General features: G+C 45.2%; 1 protein-coding gene across 10 annotated transcripts in view; it reads right to left on the bottom strand.

Annotated features, from left to right (window-relative positions):
* The window catches only part of LPIN1 (lipin 1), a 144,806-nt gene that overhangs the window by 33,868 nt on the left and 87,622 nt on the right, over nucleotides 1-23,316 (bottom strand). For 7 of the 10 annotated variants that reach the window (XM_033176525.1, XM_033176529.1, XM_033176532.1 and 4 more), the window contains 9 exons: nucleotides 21,590-21,715; nucleotides 19,330-19,437; nucleotides 15,854-15,980; nucleotides 12,990-13,296; nucleotides 11,584-11,677; nucleotides 10,426-10,616; nucleotides 8,298-8,391; nucleotides 7,018-7,087; nucleotides 3,209-3,301 (listed from right to left, as the gene is read on the bottom strand). In XM_033176525.1, the coding sequence (XP_033032416.1) occupies nucleotides 3,209-3,301; nucleotides 7,018-7,087; nucleotides 8,298-8,391; nucleotides 10,426-10,616; nucleotides 11,584-11,677; nucleotides 12,990-13,296; nucleotides 15,854-15,980; nucleotides 19,330-19,437; nucleotides 21,590-21,715 (1,210 nt within the window). The remainder of the gene's footprint in view (nucleotides 1-3,208; nucleotides 3,302-7,017; nucleotides 7,088-8,297; nucleotides 8,392-10,425; nucleotides 10,617-11,583; nucleotides 11,678-12,989; nucleotides 13,297-15,853; nucleotides 15,981-19,329; nucleotides 19,438-21,589; nucleotides 21,716-23,316) is intronic. The other 3 variants (XM_033176535.1, XM_033176527.1, XM_033176526.1) reach the window with 2 other exon arrangements.

The raw sequence follows: 23,316 nt of genomic DNA on the forward strand, positions 1-23,316 counted from the left end.
CGGATCTCAGCTCACTGCAAGCTCCGCCTCCCGGGTTCACGCCATTCTCCCGCCTCAGCCTCCGGAGTAGCTGGGACTACAGGCGCCCGCCACCTCGCCCGGCTAGTTTTTTGTATTTTTTGTAGAGACGGGGTTTCACCGTGTTAGCCAGGATGGTCTCGATCTCCTGACCTCGTGATCCACCCGTCTCGGCCTCCCAAAGTGCTGGGATTACAGGCTTGAACCACCGCGCCCGGCCAGAACCTTGGATTTCTAAGAGAACACCTGGGCCCAGTCTTGTCTCTCTTGCTTACAAACTTTGGGCAAGTCATTTAACTGTTCAGAACTTTGCTTCCTCATCTGTGAAATAGGGGTGATATTCTCCATCTCCTAACGCTGCTATGAGGACTAAAAGAGACTCTGTGTCTGAAACACAAAGCTAGGCACACAGCAGGCAAGGGAGGATGGAGATGGGCAATGACCCTATGGACAGAAGAGACCAGAGAGAAATGTCAAGGGACCAGGGGTAAATGACTAAATCTCTTTATCTGTGCTCGTTTCATCAGGAGACAGGTTAACGATTTCTACTACAGTCCTTTAATAAAGAAAATGAACAATACAAACAACATAATAGGGTGACTGTCTTAACATATGATTAGCATGAACTAATTTCAAATATCCTTTAGGTTTTTTAATAAGCACACAAATAATTGATATAATGTGTCCAGTTTTGTTTTATCTATTTATCATGTGACTTAGCCACCACTATTAGCAATTTCTTCTTAGGCTATTTCCCAAATATGTATCTAACTGAAATTATGTTTTAGATTTTTAAAGAAACATTTAATTTCATAATTGTTCCTTACTTTATAGCAGCACTCCACTTAATTGAAACTGGTGAGAATTTGGATATTCTACAAAGAAGTCATTGAAATATACTTCCACCTTAAATTCTAGAATATTCTGCTCTCTAGTAGGAAAACTAGAGAGGCCCTTCATGCTTTAAGGCCTCTAATATAAAGTATATATATTTGCACTCATCTGTCTGTAGCCCTTGGAGATCAGTAAAACTGATAAGAAGACCTCAGATATGCTAACAGAAAATGTCAAAAAACAACTATATCTTGATAAAACTCTTCCAGCAAACGTTTTCCCTTTCAACTAATGGCATAAATAGAGTTCATGGCAGTTTATGATTAAAATAACCAATCTGACTGTTGTCCCTGTGGCTTCTTCATACTACTTTCCGAGAGTAATCAGCACGCCCTCAACAAATATTTGCTGAACCCCCACTCTGGGTCCAATATGGGAACCAAGAACACCAAAGCAATCAGAGCCTACATGGTCTCTGCCTCATGGAGTTTTGGGTCTAGACAGAAAGGAAAGGTTCATCACATAGTCACATTAGTAATTATACAATTATCAACTATGACAAAACTTATGGAGGAAAAGTTCATAGGCAGAGGACAGCAGACCAGACTCATGTGCAGAGAAAGGGCTACTGGATCTGCTAGTTAGCTAAGCAAAGCAGGGGAGAGGGGTCCACAGAATACTACGTAATGAAAACAGCATGTGCAAAGACCCCAGGGTAGAAGGTACCTCCAGCCATTGAAGCTAAAGCACAGAGAGCAGAGGAAAACAGCAAAGATGAGATTAAAGAGGCAAGCAGGAGCTAGAACACACAAGCACTGTAGGCCGTGATAAGGACACCAGCCTTCATTATAAGAGCCCTGGGGAACCACAGTAAGGCTTTAAGCAAGAAGCAACATAAATGGGAGCCGTCCCCTAAGGAGACCAATGTATCCGCAGTACAGAGAATGAAGAAGCAAGGGTGAGGATGGGTGCAAAGAGACCATCTGGAAGCACCTCTGGGAGAGATGACAGCAGTGCAGATTCGTGGGAGTGGAGCTGGAGAGACATGGACATGTCAGATAAGTACTGAAGATGGAAAACTGATAGGACCTGGTGTGGGAGTGAGGCTAAAAGCATGAATCTCACCCACGGATGGACAGTGGTGCCCTTTTCTGACTATGGCCCCAGTGATGGCAGAACTCGCAAGAATCCCATGAGTTCAACTCTGGAAGTGTTAAGTTTGAAATACCTTGAGGCATCCGCAGGACAATGTCTGCTTAGTTGGCTACTTGATAAATGGACGTGGAGTAGAAAAGAATGTCCGGTTTGGAGACAAAAAGAGAGTCATCGCATGGGCAGAAGGGAAAAGTAAGAAGTAAAAGGAGAAAAGGTGGTCTAGCATGAGCTTTGAGGACCCTCCTAGAGGTGACTAAGCCAGAGCGGGAGCAGCCTGCCGGGAGGGGGAGGCCCAGGTGGACACAGGGGCCTGGGAGCCAAGCAAAGCAAGTGCTTCAAGAAATAGGAGGAGAAGGCAACGAAGATCTGAAAGAAATCACAGGCACTCATAAGTAAGGCCAAAGCCATGGACCTTCAGACATGCCATTTCAGTGAAAGGACTCAGAGAATTAGTCAACTGCTATAAGTATATATACCTCATTAAAATTGTCCTCACAGGCAGGGCGTGGTGGCTCACGCCTATAATGCCAATGCTTTCAGAGGCCTAGGCAGGCAGATCGCTTGAGCCCAGGAGTTTGAGACCAGCCTGGGCAACATGGTGAAACCCAACTCCACTAGAAATGCAAAACTTAGCCATGCGTGGTGGTGCATGCCTGTAATCCCAGCTATTCTAGAGGCTAAGATGGGAGGATCGCTTGAGCCCGGGAGGCAGAGGTTGCAGTGAGCTGAGATTGCACTACTGCACTCCAGCCTGGGTAACTGAGTGAGCCCATTTCAAAAAAAGAAAGGAAGGGAGAGGAGGGGAGGGGATGGGAGGGGAGGGGAGGGGAGAAAAAGAAAAAGAAAAAAAAATTGTCTCCACAAGCAGAAGGAAGATATTTAATTTCTTAAGTAACTGAATTCCCAAGGTGAATCCCTTCTTTTACAGATGACGAAATCTTACCATGAGGGAGTGACTGGACCACAGTCTCCTAACGGTTACAGAGCCAGGGGGTGACGCCTATGCTGCTGGCTCCTGACCTTCCTCCCCACCTTCGCCACGTTCCGCAAGCCCTAGCCCTAGTTCATGGCAGAGCTAACTCATGAAAACTCAGCACTAGGGCCTATGTTCATTTCTCTGATGTAAGTACATGAAAACCAATCTCACTACACAAAACCAAAACTTGCTAAGTGTGAGCACTGCTTTGTCTCCTGGGCTTACCTCCTTGATCGTGGTGTTTCTTCCCCTCCACGAAAACCACCATCTTCCTCCCTTTTTGGGCATTTTATCCCTCATGATAGATTCCACAGTGGCCTGTTTTAAATGGATGGTAACATAAATAATGGAACAAAAAAAGATCAACTTAGCACATTCAAACCAAAAGAAACATACATGCAAATTAAAGTAAGATTTAAAAAAAAAAATCAGAGAAAACACAACATACTATTTGTGGGTTAAAAATTTTAGAGAAGCAAAACCTAATGACATCCAAAATTACATGAAGGTAACTTAAGCATGAAGACTTAAGAAGATGTTAAAGGAATAAACAAACAACAAATAAAATACAACACAACAACAACAACAGAAAAAGAAAGCATGAGAAATCATTAGTGATTAGTAAGACTGGAACTTTTCAAATTAAAGTGGCTAACTGGTTAAGACAGTATTACTCTCAATATGATTATAAAATAAAATATGAAATGATTAATATGGGGTAGAGGATAAAACAGTTTTCAACAAAAGGTAAAATGCATAGGATATTTACGAAGTGTAAATTTCTAAACATTTACATTAATAGGTACATTTGATTTAAAATCTCAAGTATTAAAAAGAAAATTCATACTTTTAACTTAGGCAAATGAGTTTAATGGGGAGATTAAATATGAATTGATAATTTTCTACATTTTTTCCAAAGCACAAAATATCTATCTATCTTGAGGTTCATTCCAGGACCAAGGTAAAAGTCATGTAATGTCCATTCCTCAGTTTACAGAACTTTCAAGTAGCTGACACCTCAGCTAGTAACGAAAGAATGATTTAAGCTGAAAGATTCAGTCTAACAGGGTGCAGGGAAGCAGATAGGTAAGTAATTTACTATGTAGTTTAAAAGATCTCTATCTGACACAAAAGAAAACCCAACTGCAGTAAAACACAAACCACTCACATCCAGTTCATAAATAGGACAATTCACAAAGCTGTCAATGACCTATTTCCCCTAAATCTACTCATAAATGTAACAAAACCACAATTTAAAAAAAAAAGCAAGCAAGCCAAAGAAAGGAAAAAAACAAACAGGAGTATTTTCAGTCCTTCACAAACTTGTTCTAATGTTCATTTGAAAAACAAACAAAAATAGCCTAGAAAATTCTCAGGTAGAAGAGTAGTAAGTAGAACAAGCACTACTGGATATTAAAATATACCTAAATATACTAAAAGAATGCAATGTTGGTATACAAGGACACATATCACAGGAACAGAAAACGAAAGTCCAGAAATAAATCTGAATTCACAGAGAAATGTAACAGAAGGTGAAGTTTTAAGTGCCTCTGAGTGGAGGATAGGGTTAGTTAACATACGGTCCTGGGATAATTCAGTAGCCGTGTCAGACCCTGGAGGATAGGGTTAGTTAATACACGGTCCTGGGATAATTCAGTAGCCATGTCAGACCCTGTGAGCAGCTCACCTGCCTCCCCTTTCTTGCTGACAGATCTGAAACTCTGTTCAAGAATCAGGCTGCAATGCGTGTGGAGAAGGCTGGCTCAACTCCAGAGGATGCACCTCAATGGGTTGAAGCCATTCACCGTCATTTCATTGCTTTGCCAAGACTGCTTTAGAGGTGATCATGCGACTAACTTTGGCCAATGAAATATGAGCAAGCTGCCCCCACCCTCCCGTTTCAGATGTGGCGATATGAGGAGATGATCTGTAGGGCAGTCATCTTGTGACCATCAGGGAAAAGCTGAGAAAATCACAAAGAAGCTAACCCAAATTCATCAAGCCTGAAACTGCCAGCCTCTAAGATCCTTGTCATATGAGATCATTACTTAAGCCACTTTTAGTCATTCTGTTTTCCTAAAACAAAAAGCATCTTCACCAATTCAAGAACTTCCTAGGAAAAAAAAACTGGTTTGGTTCCCAATACCTCCCTCATTAAGCTCAAAATAAAATCTAGATGGATGAAAGATTTTAAAATCTTTCAAAATTTCCAAAACTTGTAAAAATACACCCCCTATACAAAAAAGCACAAAAGGAAAATATAAGGCCTATCTTCACAAGTTTTGGAAATGGGGAAGCAGGGCCACTTTAAGTGTGATATAAAACCCAACAGCCATAAAAGATAAGATGGGCAAATTCTGGCCGGGCGCGGTGGCTCAAGCCTGTAATCCCAGCACTTTGGGAGGCCGAGACGGGCGGATCACGAGGTCAGGAGATCGAGACCATCCTGGCTAACACGGTGAAACCCCGTCTCTACTAAAAAAAAATACAAAAAATTAGCCGGGCGAGATGGCGGGCGCCTGTAGTCCCAGCTACTCAGGAGGCTGAGGCGAGAGAATGGCGTAAACCCGGGAGGCGGAGATTGCAGTGAGCTGAGATCCGGCCACTGCACTCCAGCCTGGGCGACAGAGCGAGACTCCGTCTCAACAACAACAACAACAACAACAACAACAACAACAACAACAAAAAAAAAGATGGGCAAATTCTACATTTAAAAATAATTTCTATATTAGAGAAATGCCCTATATAGAGTCAAAAGTTACTGACTTGTAAAAAGATGTAGCATGCATATCACAAGAACTAATTTAAGTTTCAGAGCCCATGTGGATTTCTTTTTCAGTGAATAAATAAATCCTTTAGCTATATTGCTATTGCAATGGCCTTTTTTCTTATGGATTTGTAAATGTTGAGAACGGTGATATAAAAATGTGTCCCAGGCCATGGATACCATGGCAGGGACAAAATAAAAACCACTTTGGAGAACATGCCCTTAGCCCAGTCCACAAAGGTACCCACAGATAAAGCACCATCCAACATGAGATTGCAGTCCTCAAAACACAACGCATGCACACACACACACGCAGACACACACACGTACACACGTGCACATACACATGTGCACACACACACGCACACACCTGCAAAAGTATGCACACATGCACACATGCAAATGCACACACATACACATATGCACACACGCACATGCACACACACCGACACACAGGCACAGGCACACACACACATATGCAAACCCAGGAAGAAGCAAGCCTAGACTCAACAAAGTCTGATTAGACCTTCAAGAATCTCAAGTGTTAGAACTGGTTGACCGACTGCAACATCCTAAGGCACACAAAAGCTTGCTAAGCACACAAAGGACACAAACAAGTCTAAGGCAGTCTCTTCAGCAAAGAACGTATCATCTAGTAGGAAGATCTATCATTGAAAATTAACAATTCCCGGCTGACTGTCTAGTGAATTGTTTTGGGGAGGATGAGAACACTGCAGGCTGGCAGGTGGTGTGGCTGCCTTCCTAACTCTTCCCTGCAGCCACTTACCTAATCTCCCCTGCAGACTGGGAGCTGCCCAGGCCCTGTACTGGCTCCAGCCTCAGAGAATCAGGCATGGGGCTGGCTTCCTGGCTGAGCAGCACCTGACACTGGCACGGACACCTGCGCCTGACCTCGAAGCCTGCTCCACCCCTTCCAGGGTGACACTCATCTCCCTTTGTCCTCACTGGGCTCTGAGGTCCTGGCACCCGTCTGCTCAGCCTCCACCTGTGCCCCTTGCACGGCAGATATTGAGAAAGGAATCTTTGGTCCATGATTGGGAGGTTTTGCCTCGATAAGGAGGAGGGGGAACCACGTGCAAGGTGCAAGAGAGAGATCTGAAACTCCTGGCCTGTATGCTCATGAACTTCAAAACAGCACAGTGGAATTAACTCTGTGGTTTCCACAATAAAAGTGAAATTCCAACCACCCAGGTTAAGCCATCCATCATTTCTAGCATCTCCTTTTCTTTCTCATGTTAAAGCTCACCTTTGGCAAAGGTTTCTGGAAGGCCTGCATTGCCAGGAGGAGGGGTGCTGCTGTTGTCCAATTATAGTATCTAACACAAAACAATGAAATAGATGTCAAAAAACGGAGGCTCAGACTGAAAACCTTTCCAATGTCATATAAAGTAGTCAAGGAAAGCTCAGGACCCCAGCGAGGTCCTTAAAAAGCTCAATACTCTTGCTGGCCCCCCCCTCTCCCCCAGGCAGAGGCTCCCGTCCACCTCACCCCAGCCGCTAGTGAGGGCCCAGCAGCAGCCATGCCAGCAGGGCGGACAGTTGGACATGCCAGCAGCCCAAATCCCACAGTACAGCTGCTGCACCAAACCACAATGTGCTTGGGGTATTTCTTGCCACATGTCAAGGAAAAGGCAACTAGGTGTAAAACATCCATGGCTTAAGGGAGAAAAGCTTGCTAACAGTCTGCAAAAATAAATGTACATCCCTTGCCCTCAGATAATGAAGTTTTCCGTTTTTTTTTTTTTTGTGAGACGGAGTCTCGCTCTGTCACCCAGGCTGGAGTGCAGTGGCCGGATCTCAGCTCACTGCAAGCTCCGCCTCCCGGGTTTACGCCATTCTCCTGCCTCAGCCTCCCAGGTAGCTGGGACTACAGGCGCCCACCACCATGCCCAGCTAATGTTTTGTATTTTTTTAGTAGAGACGGGATTTCACCGTGTTAGCCAGGATGGTCTGGATCTCCTGACCTCGTGATAAGCCCGCCTCGGCCTCCCGAAGTGCTGGGATTCCAGGCGTGAGCCACCGCGCCCGGCCGATAATGAAGTTTTTCAAAAGGGTAGAGATGTAGGCTACTCTGATACACCCATGTACTGCACAGTGTGATATTCACATTCAATAAGAACATTGAGCTGGGTGTAGTGGCTCATACCTGAAATCCCAGCACTTTGGGAGGCCAAGGTGGGAGGATCTCTTAAGCTCACAAGTTCAAGGCTACAGTGAGCTACAACTGCACACAGCCTGGGAGACAGAGCTACACTTCGTCTCAAAAAAAAAAAAAAAAAAAAACAAACAAAAGAAAACCTGTAGAGATGAATACTAAAACTCACAGGACTGAGGGCTATCGGAACCTATCAGCTGTCTTGCCAGTTCTGTGGGCATGGAACTCTGACCACAGTGAAGGCATAATAAAGCAATGTAGCAAAGTCTTGATTTTATATATTTCTAAGGCTTAATGTCTAGGTCTATTTGAAAACATGAAACAGAAACAGTATCATGCTACGGCCAAAGTGACTTTCAAGAGGTACTTACTTACTCCCAATCTTTACCACGAGATTGGGATCATCGATAATAGCAGGGTTGTCCACAAACTGTTGATACGACACAGCTTGCTCCAGGAATGCATCTGTGACAGCAATTGTAGAGGATCAGGGAAAAACAAAAAGAAACGTCAGCTCAAAATTAGGCCTACCTTTCATTCGCTCACTCACAAGTGTTTTCTGAGAGTTTGTGCATTCCAATTGTGCAGACAATCCTATAAAATGTATTTGTAAAGGCCACGCCATTTTATCTGGAGGGCGGTGTCTGCGCAGCAATGCAGGGAGGCCAGGGCAAGTCTGAGGATGCTGAGGGACGTGTACCTTAGTTGGGGCACATACGTTCACACAGGGAGTAGGGGTGAAAACAGCCTGCATGTGCATCGGCACAGGTAGAGTCATGGCTACGCATGGCACAGAGGCCAGGCTCCCTCGGCTGAAGTCATGGTTATTGGGGTGACCCTGGGCAAGCGGTTCACCTCCCAGGCCCCAGCTCCCTCCTCTAGCATGGGGATAATAACCACACCTGCTTCCTAGGGTGGTCATGGGGACTGATAAGGTCGTGAATAGGAAGCACAGGGCCCTTCCGAAAACGGGGCCGCCTCCACCACAATCGGAAGCAGGAAGGGCACTGTTCTCAGTGCGCTGGGGCAGCCGCACCCGGATCAGAGCAGAGGAGAAGGTGGCAGGGTCAGGAGGCCCAGACCTCGGCCCTGGACGCTCTCAGTTCTTTGACCGGCTCTGGCAGCTGGGCTGTACCTTGAGCCTTGACCGTGGTTCTGACCATCTCCCTGGCCCGGAGCCACGCCTACTCCTTCCCTGGGAGCTCCTATTTACCCTGAACCAAACCGAAACCCAGCAGACATCAGACACTAAAAATCTCCTCTGTCCAGGAAAAGAGTCCCTGGGTCATGATGCCAGCCCAACAGGCCTCGACATGTACCCTCAGAGCCCTAATCAGGACCTCCAGGGACTCTCCTGTGGTCTCCTGACTGTGACAATCTGGCCTCACCTGTAAGGACTGGACACTCGCAGATCCTGCCCCATGAGATAACACTCAGATAACGGCGCCCGGCCTCGTCAGTGCTGTCACCCCACCCCCACCAGCTCATGTGTATCAAGGGAGGGAACACCCAGGGGACTCAACGGGACACTGGTCTCCTCACGCCAGTGTCCAGAGAGTGCGCTCGCCCCCCATGCCCTCAGAAACACAGTGGGGCTGGGTATTAATGCGTGGCCCTAGGAAAACTGAGTGAATGAACGGAGCTGGCGGGACCCAGCACACAATCTTGTTTCCGCTCTCAAAGGAATGGCTGGCACCGGCATGAGAACAAAAAGGCCTCAATCTTTGTGGAAGAAGAAATTCCCAAAGCCTTGAAGGGACCAGGGTGGAGGCAGGAGTCTCAGATGGCAGCCCTGGGTGGAAGGGGAGATGCGGGTGGCTCCTGAGAGGTAGAGGGAAGAAGTATACAGCCTCAGCCCCTTCCATGCCAGAAATACCACGAGGGGATGGAAAACAGGAAGTAGTGACGGAGGGGTCGGGAGGAGTGCAGGGTGACTGTGTCTAGTCCCCGTGTCCATCAGCTGATAACTGCTGACTGCGCCCCGCTATGGGGCTTGGGCACACTCGGCCATGAACTGTCAGGAGGCCCTGGCAGGGCACTGCTATGAATGTGGCAGCGCTATGAATGAATCACCTAAGCCCACCCTATTAACGCCCTTTGAATCCAGCCGGGAAAACTTCCCAGCCCTCCTCTGACCAACTCAGACCTCCCTGCTCCAAGGCGCCAGCACACTTCTCTCCCGCTGCCAACACCCTCTAATTTAATTAGACTGACACTCCCCTCTAGCCTGCAGGTTTCTGGAGGCTGTCCCTGCAGTGCTCGCCTGGGGCACAGGGGACACACAGTGATGGCCTGAGCCATGTGTGACCCACAGAACTCTGAGGCCGGCTAACTGCAAGCTAGAAACATCGGGGTTACGAGTTCGGTGCTATCATTTGTGCTCTCATTAACCGCAACCAAGGGAAAAGATGCCTTGACACACACCCCTTGGAGAAACCTAAGCCTCTGGTCCTTCTGACCGGCGGCCACCAGAGGGCGCCCGCGCGAGGCCCGCGGTACCTTTCGTGATCTCCCGGTGGTCGCTGAGGCCCCCGCAGAGGGAGATGGCGATGGAAGGGAGGTCCCTCAGCCCGTCCGAGGTGCTCTCCACGCCACTGTCCACGCCTGAGCTGCCCACAGACTGCGGGGACTGGTTGGCTGACCGGGCTCCGTTGTCGCTGGCATGTTTTGCGAGTCCAGAAGGGTCTCCGCTGGAAGGAGGAAAAGCGGCAGAGACCAGCTGAGGACTGTCCCAGTCCAGGGTCCCACATCGCCATCCAGTGATGCTCTGGCATGTGGCCCTCAGAGCCGCAGACGGCTGCATCTCAGCACAGATGTTTATTAAAGCACCACGACAAGGAAAGAGACATTTAAACGCCTTAGCTTAGGGGACAAAACCATTATTTCTCAGCCGGCTGCATCTCCCTATACTCCCCTAACATAGCCTGAAGAAGTAAGCTGTCCTCCCTGTTCCCTGCCCTTCCCCTCCAGGCACCAGCCCTGCCCTAGATCGCAGGCAGACTGGGGGTGGGTCCCCAGGATCACGGGAGACCCTCCTGGGGGAAGAAAGGGCTGCACAGCCGCCACTTATTGGGCTGTGGACCATGACCACTGTGGACAACATGACCTCAGGCTTCAGAGGGAGGGCAGTCTGGTGCCTGCACCCCTGTCCCGAGGTGGAGATGCCGCCCAGTGCCCACACCCTATGTCCACAGAGAGAGCAGGCAGATTTCACAAGGCGATGGGAGCCTCCCGCTGCCTCTCTCTCACACACTTTTTTTTTTTTTTTTTTTTTTGAGATGCAGTCTCACTCTGTGGCCCAGGCTGGCATGCAGTGGCATGATCTCGGCTCACTGCAACCTCTGCCTCCTGGGTTCAAGCAATCCTCCTGCCTCAGCCTCCCAAGTAGCTGGGATTACAAGTGCGTGCCAGCACGCCCAGCCAATTTTTGTATTTTCAATAAAGATGAGGATTCACCATGGTGGCCAGGGTGGTCTCGAACTCCTGACCTCAAGTGATCTGCCCACCTCAGCCTCCCAAAGTGCTGGGATTACAGGCGTTAGCCACCGTGCCTGGCTGTCTTGCACACTTTCTAATCAAACATAAGGGAAGACTGGGCTCACACAGAATGGTATTTAGATTATAGAAAATGATGTGAGGAATTAAGAGGAATTTTACTTTTTGGGGAAATACAGGGCTGCCACTTCAGGATCCATGTCTGTGAGGTCATCCAAGTAGACGCCGTCAGCACCAAGATGTCGGCTTCGTTTATCTAAAAGGGCGAATGGCTCAAGTTAGAAAACCACTCTTCTAGAAATGACCTCATGGCCTTGTATCTATAGAAACAGCATTTAAACACTATGTGCAGATGGGCTTCCAGGTACTCAAACTTCCTAAGAACCACAGTAGTTCCAAATGTGTTCTATTTTGTCTGGTAAAACTGAATGGCAAGAGTTTTTTAGACAAATACTTTGAGGTTTGGGCCCAGCACCGTTGAGGGTGAGAAGCTGGTTTTGATGGACTTCTTCCATGATGATGCTGGAGAAAGAGTGGATTGAGGTCACTCTTGTAGGTACCGAGGCCCCTCGCTGGAGGCCACAGCCTGCGCTTTTCCCATTGGAAAATGGTGGGCAGTACAACATGACTGTAGACCGCCAAGGTCCACAAACCAGGGCCGTCATCCACCATCGTGTGGCCGGGATCAAGTTAGTTAACTTTGCTGAGCCTCATTCCTCCCCCGTAAAGTACCTGAAGTGTACTGAGCACTCAACGCATTGAGGCTATTACCATTATCATTACACTTACTATGAAATGATAAAAGCTTTCATTGGGCACTTCCCCATCAATACCCCGAGGCAAAGCATCCGACACTGTGCATTGTCAGACACTGGGCATGATGACTTCAAATGCCCTCTTTACTTCTGGCAGAGAATGATGTAATTGGTCCATACAATTCTAGAACACCACACGAAGCTGCTGGGTGGATAGAGATCAGGCCTGGCATCGTTGATACTGACGCACAACCAGGAGTGCATTAAACCAATGCAGAGCGCCACTGTGTGCCAACCACTATGCCAAGCGCCGAGGAGAGAAAGGTAAGTTCGATAGAAAAGACTCTTGATCTCAGACTATAGGGGAGTCGGGCAAAAATAAATCAATAAAATAATGATCATTTGAAATCGCGACAAATGGTATGCAGAAATTACAGTGGGTAAGGGGCTGGAAAGCAACACAGGTCAAGAAGAGAGGCGGCCGGGATTAACCTAATAATCAGCTTTATTAAAGTCACATTTATGGGTCCCATGGTGTGCTGAAAAGGACTTAACTCTCCCAGGTCTCAGCAGCCCTGGTGTGTAAAATGAGGAAGTTTGCTACATGATCCTCAAGGCCTCCTTCATGCCTGATTTCCTGTGACTAAGTTCTGATAATTAAAATATTCCTCCGAAGAGCACAGACTGAACATGATCATTGTCATAGTTCAGTTTCTACCTCAGTTTCCTTGGAACTTTGGAAAGGACCTGTCATTTGAAGAGTGAGCATAAACTATGAACAGGAAGACAGCTGGGGAAACCCAACCTTCATACCTTTTTTCCTAGAAGGAGAATCCGTCTTGTTTGCTGTCTGGACTACACTGGCAGAGGGGGGTTTGAGCTCCTCGATCATGGGCAAGAGTGGCGCTGCTGCTCCTAAGGTCTCCAGGTCTTCTTCATTCACAAACTGCATTTCTGTCTGAGGCTTGTTCTGGTCCAGAAGCGCCCCTCCGGCCAGAGTTGGCGATTGGTCACTAAAAGTGTCTGAAGATTCGCTGTGAATGGCCTGAAAGTGACTTTTATCACAAATTTTTCTAGTGCTCAATGGGCCGGACTCTTTCATCTTGTGTGGAGAAGAAGACTAGAGCAAAGAGGAGAGAGGGACAGAGAGAGAAAGAGAAGGTCAGCACAGAGGCAACCAGAAAAACTGGACAGAGAACAAGAAGTAATCAAAAGCAGGCAAGGACTTTTAAGCCTCAGGAATCACCTGGTGATTTCTATACCTGCCAAAAAGTCCGGAAACCAAGATATTAGGTCCAAAGCAAATGAACTTTCCTGTAAAACATCAACTGCCAAAGAGAAGTGAGATTAGCAATGCCAACAGGCAGGAGCACCCTAAATGTTCACTGTTAGATGGCAAGTCTAGTCACACACACTGGGATTCTCTGTGGCCATGAGAATAAATGAATTATAGCTACACCAACAACATGAATGAATCTTGCAAAACTAATCTCTGCTGTTAAGATCAAGTTTACCCTTGCAGGGAGCAGAGGGGTCAGTCTGAGCAGTGACCGCAAAGAGTGGGGGTTTCCATGCTGCTGGTCACGCTCTGCTTCTCGGTCTCGGTGCACGTTGCACAGATCTGTTCCTGCTGTGAAAATGTATTGAGCTATACATTTACAATCTGTATTTCTCTGTATGTATATTTCAATGAAGTTTACTCCCAAAACATGAGTGAATAAGTCAAGATTTGGTGATAGTTGGTTCACATGAGTGAGAAATTAGCATTTCTGATTCTACCATCAGAGGGATTTCCAGTTACAGAAAAGATTTATTCAAACAAAACCCAAAATGCAATTCATGGGCTAAAAAGAGGGGAAAAGGTATTTACTTCTCTATCTGATCAAACAGCTTCAATGGAAAATGAAAACAATGCTAACAGAAAATCTACGGTTACAACTATTTTGCCAGAAGAAGTGACGGATTTGCACTTCCATGCTGTTTCTCCAGCAACTAATGACATCAACTTGCAAAGAGAGTTGGCTGGGTCAGCACCATAGCTGTGGACAGGGAAATCAGCACTTTCTGTGAAATCTAAATGTAATCTAGAAAAGAAATGGATCCACAACTTTGGCCTCAACAGACTACTCTCCAAAAAGCTGCCCATCTTGACTCTTTTTAAGGAACGTTTTCAATAGTCATTCATTCACTCACTCACTCACTCATTCATTCATTCATATTACAAACACTTATTGGGGATGCAAAAGGCTATAGCATCTTCTAAGGACCTTACAATATTTTTTAAAGCTTGTGATATAATAACATAATTCAAGATGCCTATAATACATTAGCATACCAAGTAAAATTTCTTGAAAGAAAAGACTGTGTTCATTTCATGTTTTTAGAAACACATTTGCTGAACCAATTATGTACCTACATGTAAACCCACTGCATTTCCAAGATAGGGAAACTGGGGCTCAGCGTGCATGTGGCACAGCCAAGGAGAAAGAATGCAAATATTCAGAGGGCCTACAGGTGCCAGATACTTCACATACCTACATTAGCTCTTCTAACCTCCCAACAATTCTGTCATTTTCTCACCATTTTACAGATGAAGACACTGAGGTTCAGGGAAGTCTACTCATTTGCCCAAGGTCACCTTTCTAGCAAAGTGGTGGAGTGAGGACTCAAACCCAGAATAACTTGCTGCCTCCCAGGCCCTCATTCTCTCTGCTACACTCAGCTACTTCTCTATGTATTTTGGAGATATCCATAGGGTCAAATTCGGGGTCCCACCAACAATGAGGGCCCAGAAATACTTACTACTTGATGAATCAAAACCTTAAGGTTTTCTGACTTTGTTTATCTATTAGGCTGAAATCTTTCATTTCTGTTCTATTAGCCTTTCCCTCTCCCAGGGCTCTCCCAAATGTCTCTCTCTGTGAGGGACACAAGAACATGTGGATTCCAGTTCTCACAACTCAGCTTCTCTTTCAATGGGCCAAGAGTCCACATCTCTCCCCCTGTGGCTTTGCTCCAGTCATCACTGACCTAGCAGAATCAAGAGCTGGAAGCTATTTTTGTTTACAGTTTCAAGACAGCAAGATTATGTGTAAGTTGTATTTCTTTAATTTAATTTGCATTTAGCTGTGATAGAAAATGTGGATCCTGGCTGGGCATGGCAGCTCACGTCTACAATCCCAGCACTTTGGGAAGCCGAGGTGGGTGGGTCACTTGAGGTCAGCAGTTCAAGACCAACCTGGCCAACATGGTGAAACCCCGTCTCTACTAAAAATACAAAAATTAGTGAGGCGTGGTGTCATGCGCCTGTAATCCCAGCTATTCTGGAGGCTGAGGCAGGAGAATCGCTTGAACCAGGGAGGCAGAGGTTGCAGTGAGCCAAGATACAGTCATTGTCCTCCAGCCTGGGTGACAAAGTGAGACTGTCTCAAAAAAAAAAAAGTAAATCCTAAGAGGAATCCCATGGGTTTAAAATCTACAAAAGCAATGAGACCTCTCTATACTGTTGGTAATGTGGAAGAAAGTAATTCCAACATTCAAGGCTAATCCTTAATATATTTTGGTTTACCTCTGGCTTCTGGTAGCTGTGTTTCTTGGCTATGCTATGATACTAATTCCATGTAATTTAAGCTAAGTTAGAAATCTTTGGTCTGTGGCAGAATTGAAGAGACGCTCACCTTAGCAGCCTGCGGCAGCTCTCCCCACAGCCAGAGCATTTCTGGGTTCTTCTGCCCCGTCCTGTCCGTGGACTTGCTGACCAATTCTGAATCACTTTTAGGTGTTGAAGGTCGGGAACAGGAAGGACTTAAGAAAACACAAAGCGAAAATTAAGGTGGGAAAAGAAACTTCTGTAAATGTTTTGGGCCCAGCTCCATGGCTCAAATAGCCCGGAAAATGCACCCCCAGCTGTCGTTCGCTCTGAGCAGAGCCTCATGACAAATCCCTCCTCCGGCCACCAGGGGGCAGTGCAGCGCGTCCCGTGGAAGGCGCTCCACGTGGGTCGCCCGCCCCACCCTGCCGCCTGCTGGGCCGCAGAGGAGAGGAGAAAAAGAAGTAACCCAGAAAAGAATGTCTTACAAAAGAAAGCGATGGAAAAAGAAAGGGAAAAATAGTCTGTTCTTACCTCAAAAAGACCACCCTTCCCCACCCCACTCTGCACTCGCATCTCCTGCATTCTGCTTCCAAACCAAGTTCCTCTGCTGTCAGATGGCTGCAAAAGGGTCTTGGTTGGCTCCCGCAGGCACTCATTAGAGTCTATATTTTAAATATTTATAATCTGCACTGGCCTCGGAAACAGGGAATTATATCATATGCCAGTTTTACCAAAGATGCTGGATGCCACAAATAAACTCGATAACGTTGGGCAGGAGCCTCCAAGTTGAAATTTTCTAAGATCTTATGTCTTCCAGGAATATTTGACAAGGGACTCACCAACTGGCTAAGGCTTGCTCAGTAACCACCTCCATGTTTCCTGAATTTTTACTCTGAAGACCCAAATGAGGTCTTACTTCTGCCCAGCCAAAGTAACCATCCAAAAGTCACTAACTTATCCACAAGATCCTCACCGTATTCTAAACAACTTAGAGAAATATTATTTACAGCAGCAACTCTTGTAATTATTTATTGCCGCATAATAACATGGTTAATTATTGCTTATTTTCCCGCATCATTTCCTCTAGAAGAAGACCGCAGAGTTTTCAGACAAAGCAGGAAACAAAACTTTGCAGTTTCCCCTGCTATCTTCTTTCCCAGACCTTATCTATTCTTCGGAGACTGATGCTCCTGGTCTCATTTATCTTTGAGTTAGAGTTCAACTCCAATTGAATACAGCTTTCCTGTCAATACAAGGTGAGTTCATGATGATCCATAACTTGTATCCAACAAACACGGACCCTATGGGCTAAACCGATCCTGAATCTCTTTGCTCAAGCTACATAGAGTAGCTAGACCAAGCGCCCCCCTCTCATCTCACACGGAAAGGCAGAGGGTGGTCCCTGCTCCCTGGGTGCCCCCGACTCCCAGCCCTTCTAACGACGTACTGCCACGGGGTAGCCTGTACCCTCTCTTTCTCCTGCCTGGGGAGAGGAGGCTCCTGACATCACACACACTAGGAGAGCTTCTGCAACGGGACACCCTGCTCCCAACAGACACACATTTCTGCCCTTTAGGGAGCAGTCCTATGAGAAGGCACGTGGGGCCCCCACACATCCGTGTGAGAAAACCTCCTGGTCTTTCAACCTCCTTGCTCCTCCAGTTCTACAATTGGACTTCTCCAAAGAGACAACACTTTTATGGCACTGAAGCATCTACAGTCCCATGTTCAGTATCACTGCAATGGGAAAAGTGCAGGCTGTGGCCTCCAGCGAGGGGCCTTGGTACCTACAAGTTTGACCTGAATCCACTCTTTCTCCAGCATCATTGTGGAGGAAGTTCATCGAAACTGGCTTCTCACCCTCAATGGTGCTGTGCCCAAACCTCAAAGTATTTGTCTAAAAAGCTCTTGCCACTGTTTTACCATACAAAATAGAACATATTTGGCTATAAGCTCTTTGGAGCAATAAATTATCTCACTGCCACCAAATGAAATAAAGTCCTTTAGACAAAGCTTGCTCTGAGCAGGGGTCGGCAAACATTTTCTGTAAAGAGCCCAGTGGTAGATATCTCGGCTTTATGGGTCTTATGACGTCTGTCGCAACTACTCGCTGCCGTGGTGGTGTGAAAGCAGCCACAGCCAGTATGTAAACCAACTGTCTATGCCCGGGAAAGCTTGACAGAGGCACATGGTGGACCAGATTTGACCCATGGGCCGTGGTTTACCAACCTCTGCTCTAGAAGAACAAAAATGTGGAACACGGTTCTCCTGCAGCGACTCCCAACTCCAGAGTTCCTAACATTCTGGTCCCTTCCTAAAAGCCGCAAGCCACGAAACAAAGCCCTAGAGGCCCTCAGGGGTGCCAACTCATGCATAAGGAGCCCAGCCCTACACGAAAGTCTAAGCTGCAAGTCCCTCCCCGACAGCAAACAGGCCACCACCATAAATGCTGCCCGTTCAGGCCACAGCAGCCCTTCTCCAAAGGTCCTGTGCACAAATACAGAAGCTCTTTCTGCTGACCGTCACTGAGGGAATTCAGATGGACCGAAGAGGACCCAGGAACGGGGCCCACTGCCAAGTGGGATTTACCAGAAAGATGACTCCAAAGTGCTCTGTCATCAAATATTATTATTTTAAGATCAAGGGGTTGTTCAAAAAAGTAAGCTTACAAGGTCGATGACTGATGTTCATAAATAAGGTATTTATTAGCCTTATCAAAGTTTTCAGTATTTTTGCCAGTCCCAATAAGGCTAATTAGTTACAACTGTTTACGACTTTGTTTTCCTCATTCTAAACGGACTTTTCTTCTGCAAATATAGCCTCTGAATGAAGTACATCCTGAGGTCTGGTTCTTTAATCAAAAAGAAAAAAAGGTTTTCCCATGTACAGATTAATCGTAGCTTCATTTGCTAAGGGCTTATAAAGTAAACCATGTAAGTCCACAAAGTAGGTAGGCCAAAACTGAGGGAATGAAGGCGGAAATCTGAGATGGCTGCATCGAATGAACACACCAACCTGTGATCCTCAGCCTGAGACTCAGCCCATTCTCCAAGATTCTGTTCTAGAAATGCTGCGGAAAGTGTCTGACTCCATTATTCAGACAGCCCAATAAACTGCTTAAATGGTTATAATAAATTCGAGTGGTATTCTAAAAATATCTTGTAAACTTATTTGTCAAACAACCCTAGACAGAAAACAGAAGATCATGTTCCCAAGCCATATTTCATTATTCTCATTTTCAAAGCACTCCACAGAATTAGGTAAAATTATTTGCTTAACCATAATTTCCAGAGAGTCAAATTTAGGAATTAAAAAAAAAAATCTGATCATCGACAAATGCTTATAATGAAAGGAAGAGAGTAATCTATAGACATATTTTTTCATAAGTAATTTGGTTAGTGAAATCGATTTGTAGGAGTTAGATCAAAATTTTCACTTCATATAATCTATAGGTATTTTCTTCATAAGTAATTTGGTTAATGGTAAAATACACTTATAATAAGAGTTAGATCAAATTTTTCATTATTGAATACATCCCAATGGGGAAAGTAACTCCTCTACCTTTCCGGAGGATGGAACAGGGAAGACTGTGGAGGGCAAGAACTAGACAGACCTCCCTCGGCTGCATCTGCAAGATGAGGGGCAGTCCTTTTGCAATCTACCAGGCTACTGGATACCACCACGTGATACACATTAAAAGAAAGACAAAATCAGAGGTCAATTACATCAAGTAAGATTTCATAAAGTATATTATATCAAGATTATATATAAGATTATATAAAGTATTTGACTACTCTCAACAATGACATTTTTAAGAAAATAAACTCAGGCATCTGATAATGGCAGAGCACTGGATATTGAAATTGCTAAGAAACCAGTGTGAATTTTCTGAGACACAAAAACAGGAAACTGCCAAATGACCTATTTCACTTTCTGTTTCACCCACGTGTAGGAGTGATCGTCTCTGGTCACACTTCGGTGCTGAATCAAACTACATAAGCCAAAAATCTGATCGTGTATGCTGTCAACTGTCTCTTTACAGAAAATACCTAATTCCAAGTGTGGAAATGTAGCTATTTATCCTTATTTTTCATTCCATTTGGTGACGGTCCAATCTACATAACCTGACTCAGTCATCGTGCTGCATTCATGAGGCAAAACGTTACAGATGTTTGGAGCATTAAACATGCTCAGAGTTGCGTTTAAAGTATTTCTTTTAAATCCTTAAAATTAACCTACAGTGCTTGAACAGAGTTTTCAATCTATTATTGGGTTCTAAATATTCTACGTTATTTTCCTCCTACACCACTATTTTTCCCTCCACTATTTTATCTCCACAGACCTAGAGAAAGAATGAGAATCTAGAAAGGTCTTATATCTGCACTGTCCGTTATAATAAACCACCAGCTACAAGTGGCTCCTGAGCACTTGAAATGTGGCTGGTCCAAATTGGGATGTTCTGCACATGTCAAATACAGAATGGAGTTTAAAGGCTTGGTATGAAAACAGAAATGTGACATATCTCATTAATAATTATTTAAAATTGATTGCTTGTTGAAATGATATTTTGGAAATACTGTGGTCAAATGAAATACAGCTTTAAAATTAATTTCATCTTTTTTTAACTTTTTAAAAATAGGGCTACTGGAAATCTTAAAATTACATATGGAGCTAGTTATTATGTTTCTATTGAACAGGGCTAGGCTCTGACGCAGCCGACCTCCATGCAGGGACTTTGTCACAGGCCTCAGCCTCAGCCTGCTGGACTAACCTGCGACATCAGTATTGGCTGGAAACCAGACATGGGACGTGTCTATTTTCTCTCCAGCCTCCATGTCAGCATACACTGGGGACTGCCGCTTGCTAATGCCAAGGTTACCCTGATCAAACTGGAACTGGGGTGGCGTTTTGATAAGACTGGCTTTAGGCAGGAACCCAGAGTTTCTAGGGGCTCGCACACTTCTACTTCAGATTCCAGAAGCAAATCTAAAGCATGAGGTGTACAAATAATCCAAGGATGTCACTGGCATTTAGATCAGCGTTTCTCAGTCTCTTTTTCATTATCACCACCCCCCCGAGCATTCTGAGAAATTCATAGCCCAGCTCCACTCACCATGAAATGTGAATGCTATGGCCCCTTAGAGACCACAAACCATTATAATGTCTAAGATGCTGTTGCCACCCAAGAATGAATTTTCATCCCAGTGGGGGTTATATTATTTCCTGTGTTGAGAACACAGGATTTAGATCTATCCTCTTCCCCAAGTCCTTTGAAAACTAGCTGGGGGGCTCACTATTCCCACAGGCTTCACTGATGTAAACATCTCTGGGGTCGTCAGGATGGCATTTGCACAGTGAGCAGCTCTAGTTCTCCAAGTTTTCCTCTAGGGCAACTTGTGAGTTCATTTCAGGGAAATAAATATTCTTGAATTCGGCAGAATGGATTAAGTGTGGGGGGAGGCATCATTCTAATAACCCTGAACGACCTCAGCGGCTCCTGAAGCAATGTCTGTGTTTTTGAATTTTACTTAGGGCTAAGTATCAAGAAAGGCTCTGCCACTTTGTTTTCTCCTATTAACAATTAGCATGATGTAATTTACATGTTTTTCCTTTCAAGTTCACCTCCAGGGAGCTACAGCCATATCTGCAGATGGAGTCTGACACCAGATATAAGTGTATGATCTGAACATGTTCTGTTTTTAATCCTAATCTGTACCTCCTACTCTACACTGTGTTTTTCCTGGTCCTAATTATTTTCACTTTTCATTTCTATTTCATTCTTTTCTTAGAATTGTTCCCCTGGGCCAGGGGAACAGCTTACCTGGGAGTGGGCGACCACTCTCTATCTGAATTAGGGTATGAGGCTGACTGAGGGTAAATCACGGCTGGGGAGAGGTTTTCCTTAGGAATATCATCTTGGAATGGAGATATATCATTAGGAAGAGTTCTGGAGGAAAAAAATAAGAAGACTAAAGTCAGAGAATTCTTAATGATAGATTCACAATCAAGTTCCAATTTTTTCTTGATTAGCTCTAAGTGCTTTGTAATTAACATGATCTCTTTAAACAACCAGACCTGTTCTAGGCAGTGGGAGGGGAGAAAGTGATACCGGCATCCATAAATGTGTCTGTGTGCTAATGCTCTGGCTGAATTCTAAATGTAAAATGATTTTGTTTCGGCATTTGGACTCAGACACGCGTGCGGTGATCACACTCCTGGCTCCTCCCATCATGCCACCTCTTGTTACCCTACACAGTCACGTTCCAAAAGCCTGGGAGGTAGAGCGGCCCCAAACCGGCCCCAGGGTGGTCTAAAACCCCTGCCAGGTACAGGCAGAGCTGCCGAATAACTCCATGACCATGCGCTGATCATGTTTCGTCTAGCAGAAGAAATAAATGGTTACAGAATATGCCTTATGGTTACAGAATAACTGCAAACGGCCTAGTCTCAGGTATAAGCACACTCACTACTAAATACAATTCACAATTTCAATCATGCAGAGGCCTTCTGTCTGTATGTTGATATTACCTGGAACACCTACCCCTAAATTTTGGACGTAACAGTCATGCAGACAAGGCCATTATAAGAAGCCCAATGACCCTGGTTCTGAGCCTGTCACAGGTTAGAGGCTGTAGTTGGGAAAAGCAATATTTGTTGCCAGTTGTCATTTCTTTTTCACCAAAAAAAAAGATATATTCTATTCCGAATAATGACGCAGGAAGATACTCCTGATGTTCCTTATCCCTTCTTTATGTTAACAAAATTATCAAAAATTACACTGAATTACATAAAAATCTGAAACATCAAATATCCTCTCAAAATGAATTTTATCTTTTAAAACTGGCATTTTTCACCAAAATAGTAATACATACAAACAGAATTTCACTACATTGTTAAAAGCAAAGAAAAAGGAAACAAAATTTTCATTAAACTTTGGACCTAAGTCAAAAGGAAAAAGGAAAAAGTTTGCTTATAGAGAAAACAGCATTTTCTTCATTAACTTTTAAGCCTGAAATCAGCGCTTGCCTATAAATCAGCCCAACTGTGCACGATTGGTGCTCAAATAAGAATAAATAGGTTCCAAGAAAATAGGTTTGGTCATGAACTATTCATTTGCTCAGTTCCTGTTTCTTGACTCCATCCCAGGCTGCTAAAGTGATCAGCCAAGGAGGTTTGGCATCACCACCTGTCTCTTGGCTACAGCACAGCAAATCTTTATCCCACTCTAGGACTGGGTCCACATGATTCCAAAAGTCAGCCTAAAATAGGGGTCCCCAACTCCTGGGGTCCGTGCCCCTGTCAGAACCTGGGCCACACAGCAGGAGGTGAGTGGCAGGCAAGCTGGCAAAGCTTCATCTGTGTTTACAGTCGCTCCCCATCCCTCACATTACCGCCTAAGCTCCTCCTCCTGCCAGATCAGTGGCAGCATGAGATTCTCACAGGAGCAGGAACCCTGTTGTGAACTGCACATGGGAGAGATCTGGGCTGCACACTCCTTATGAGAATCTAATGCCTGATGATCTGTCACCCATCACCCCCAGATGGGAC

This window comes from Trachypithecus francoisi, unplaced genomic scaffold (genome assembly GCF_009764315.1).
Source record: "Trachypithecus francoisi isolate TF-2019V2 unplaced genomic scaffold, Tfra_2.0 Lachesis_group17, whole genome shotgun sequence".
In the NCBI taxonomy this organism is placed as follows: domain Eukaryota; kingdom Metazoa; phylum Chordata; class Mammalia; order Primates; family Cercopithecidae; genus Trachypithecus; species Trachypithecus francoisi.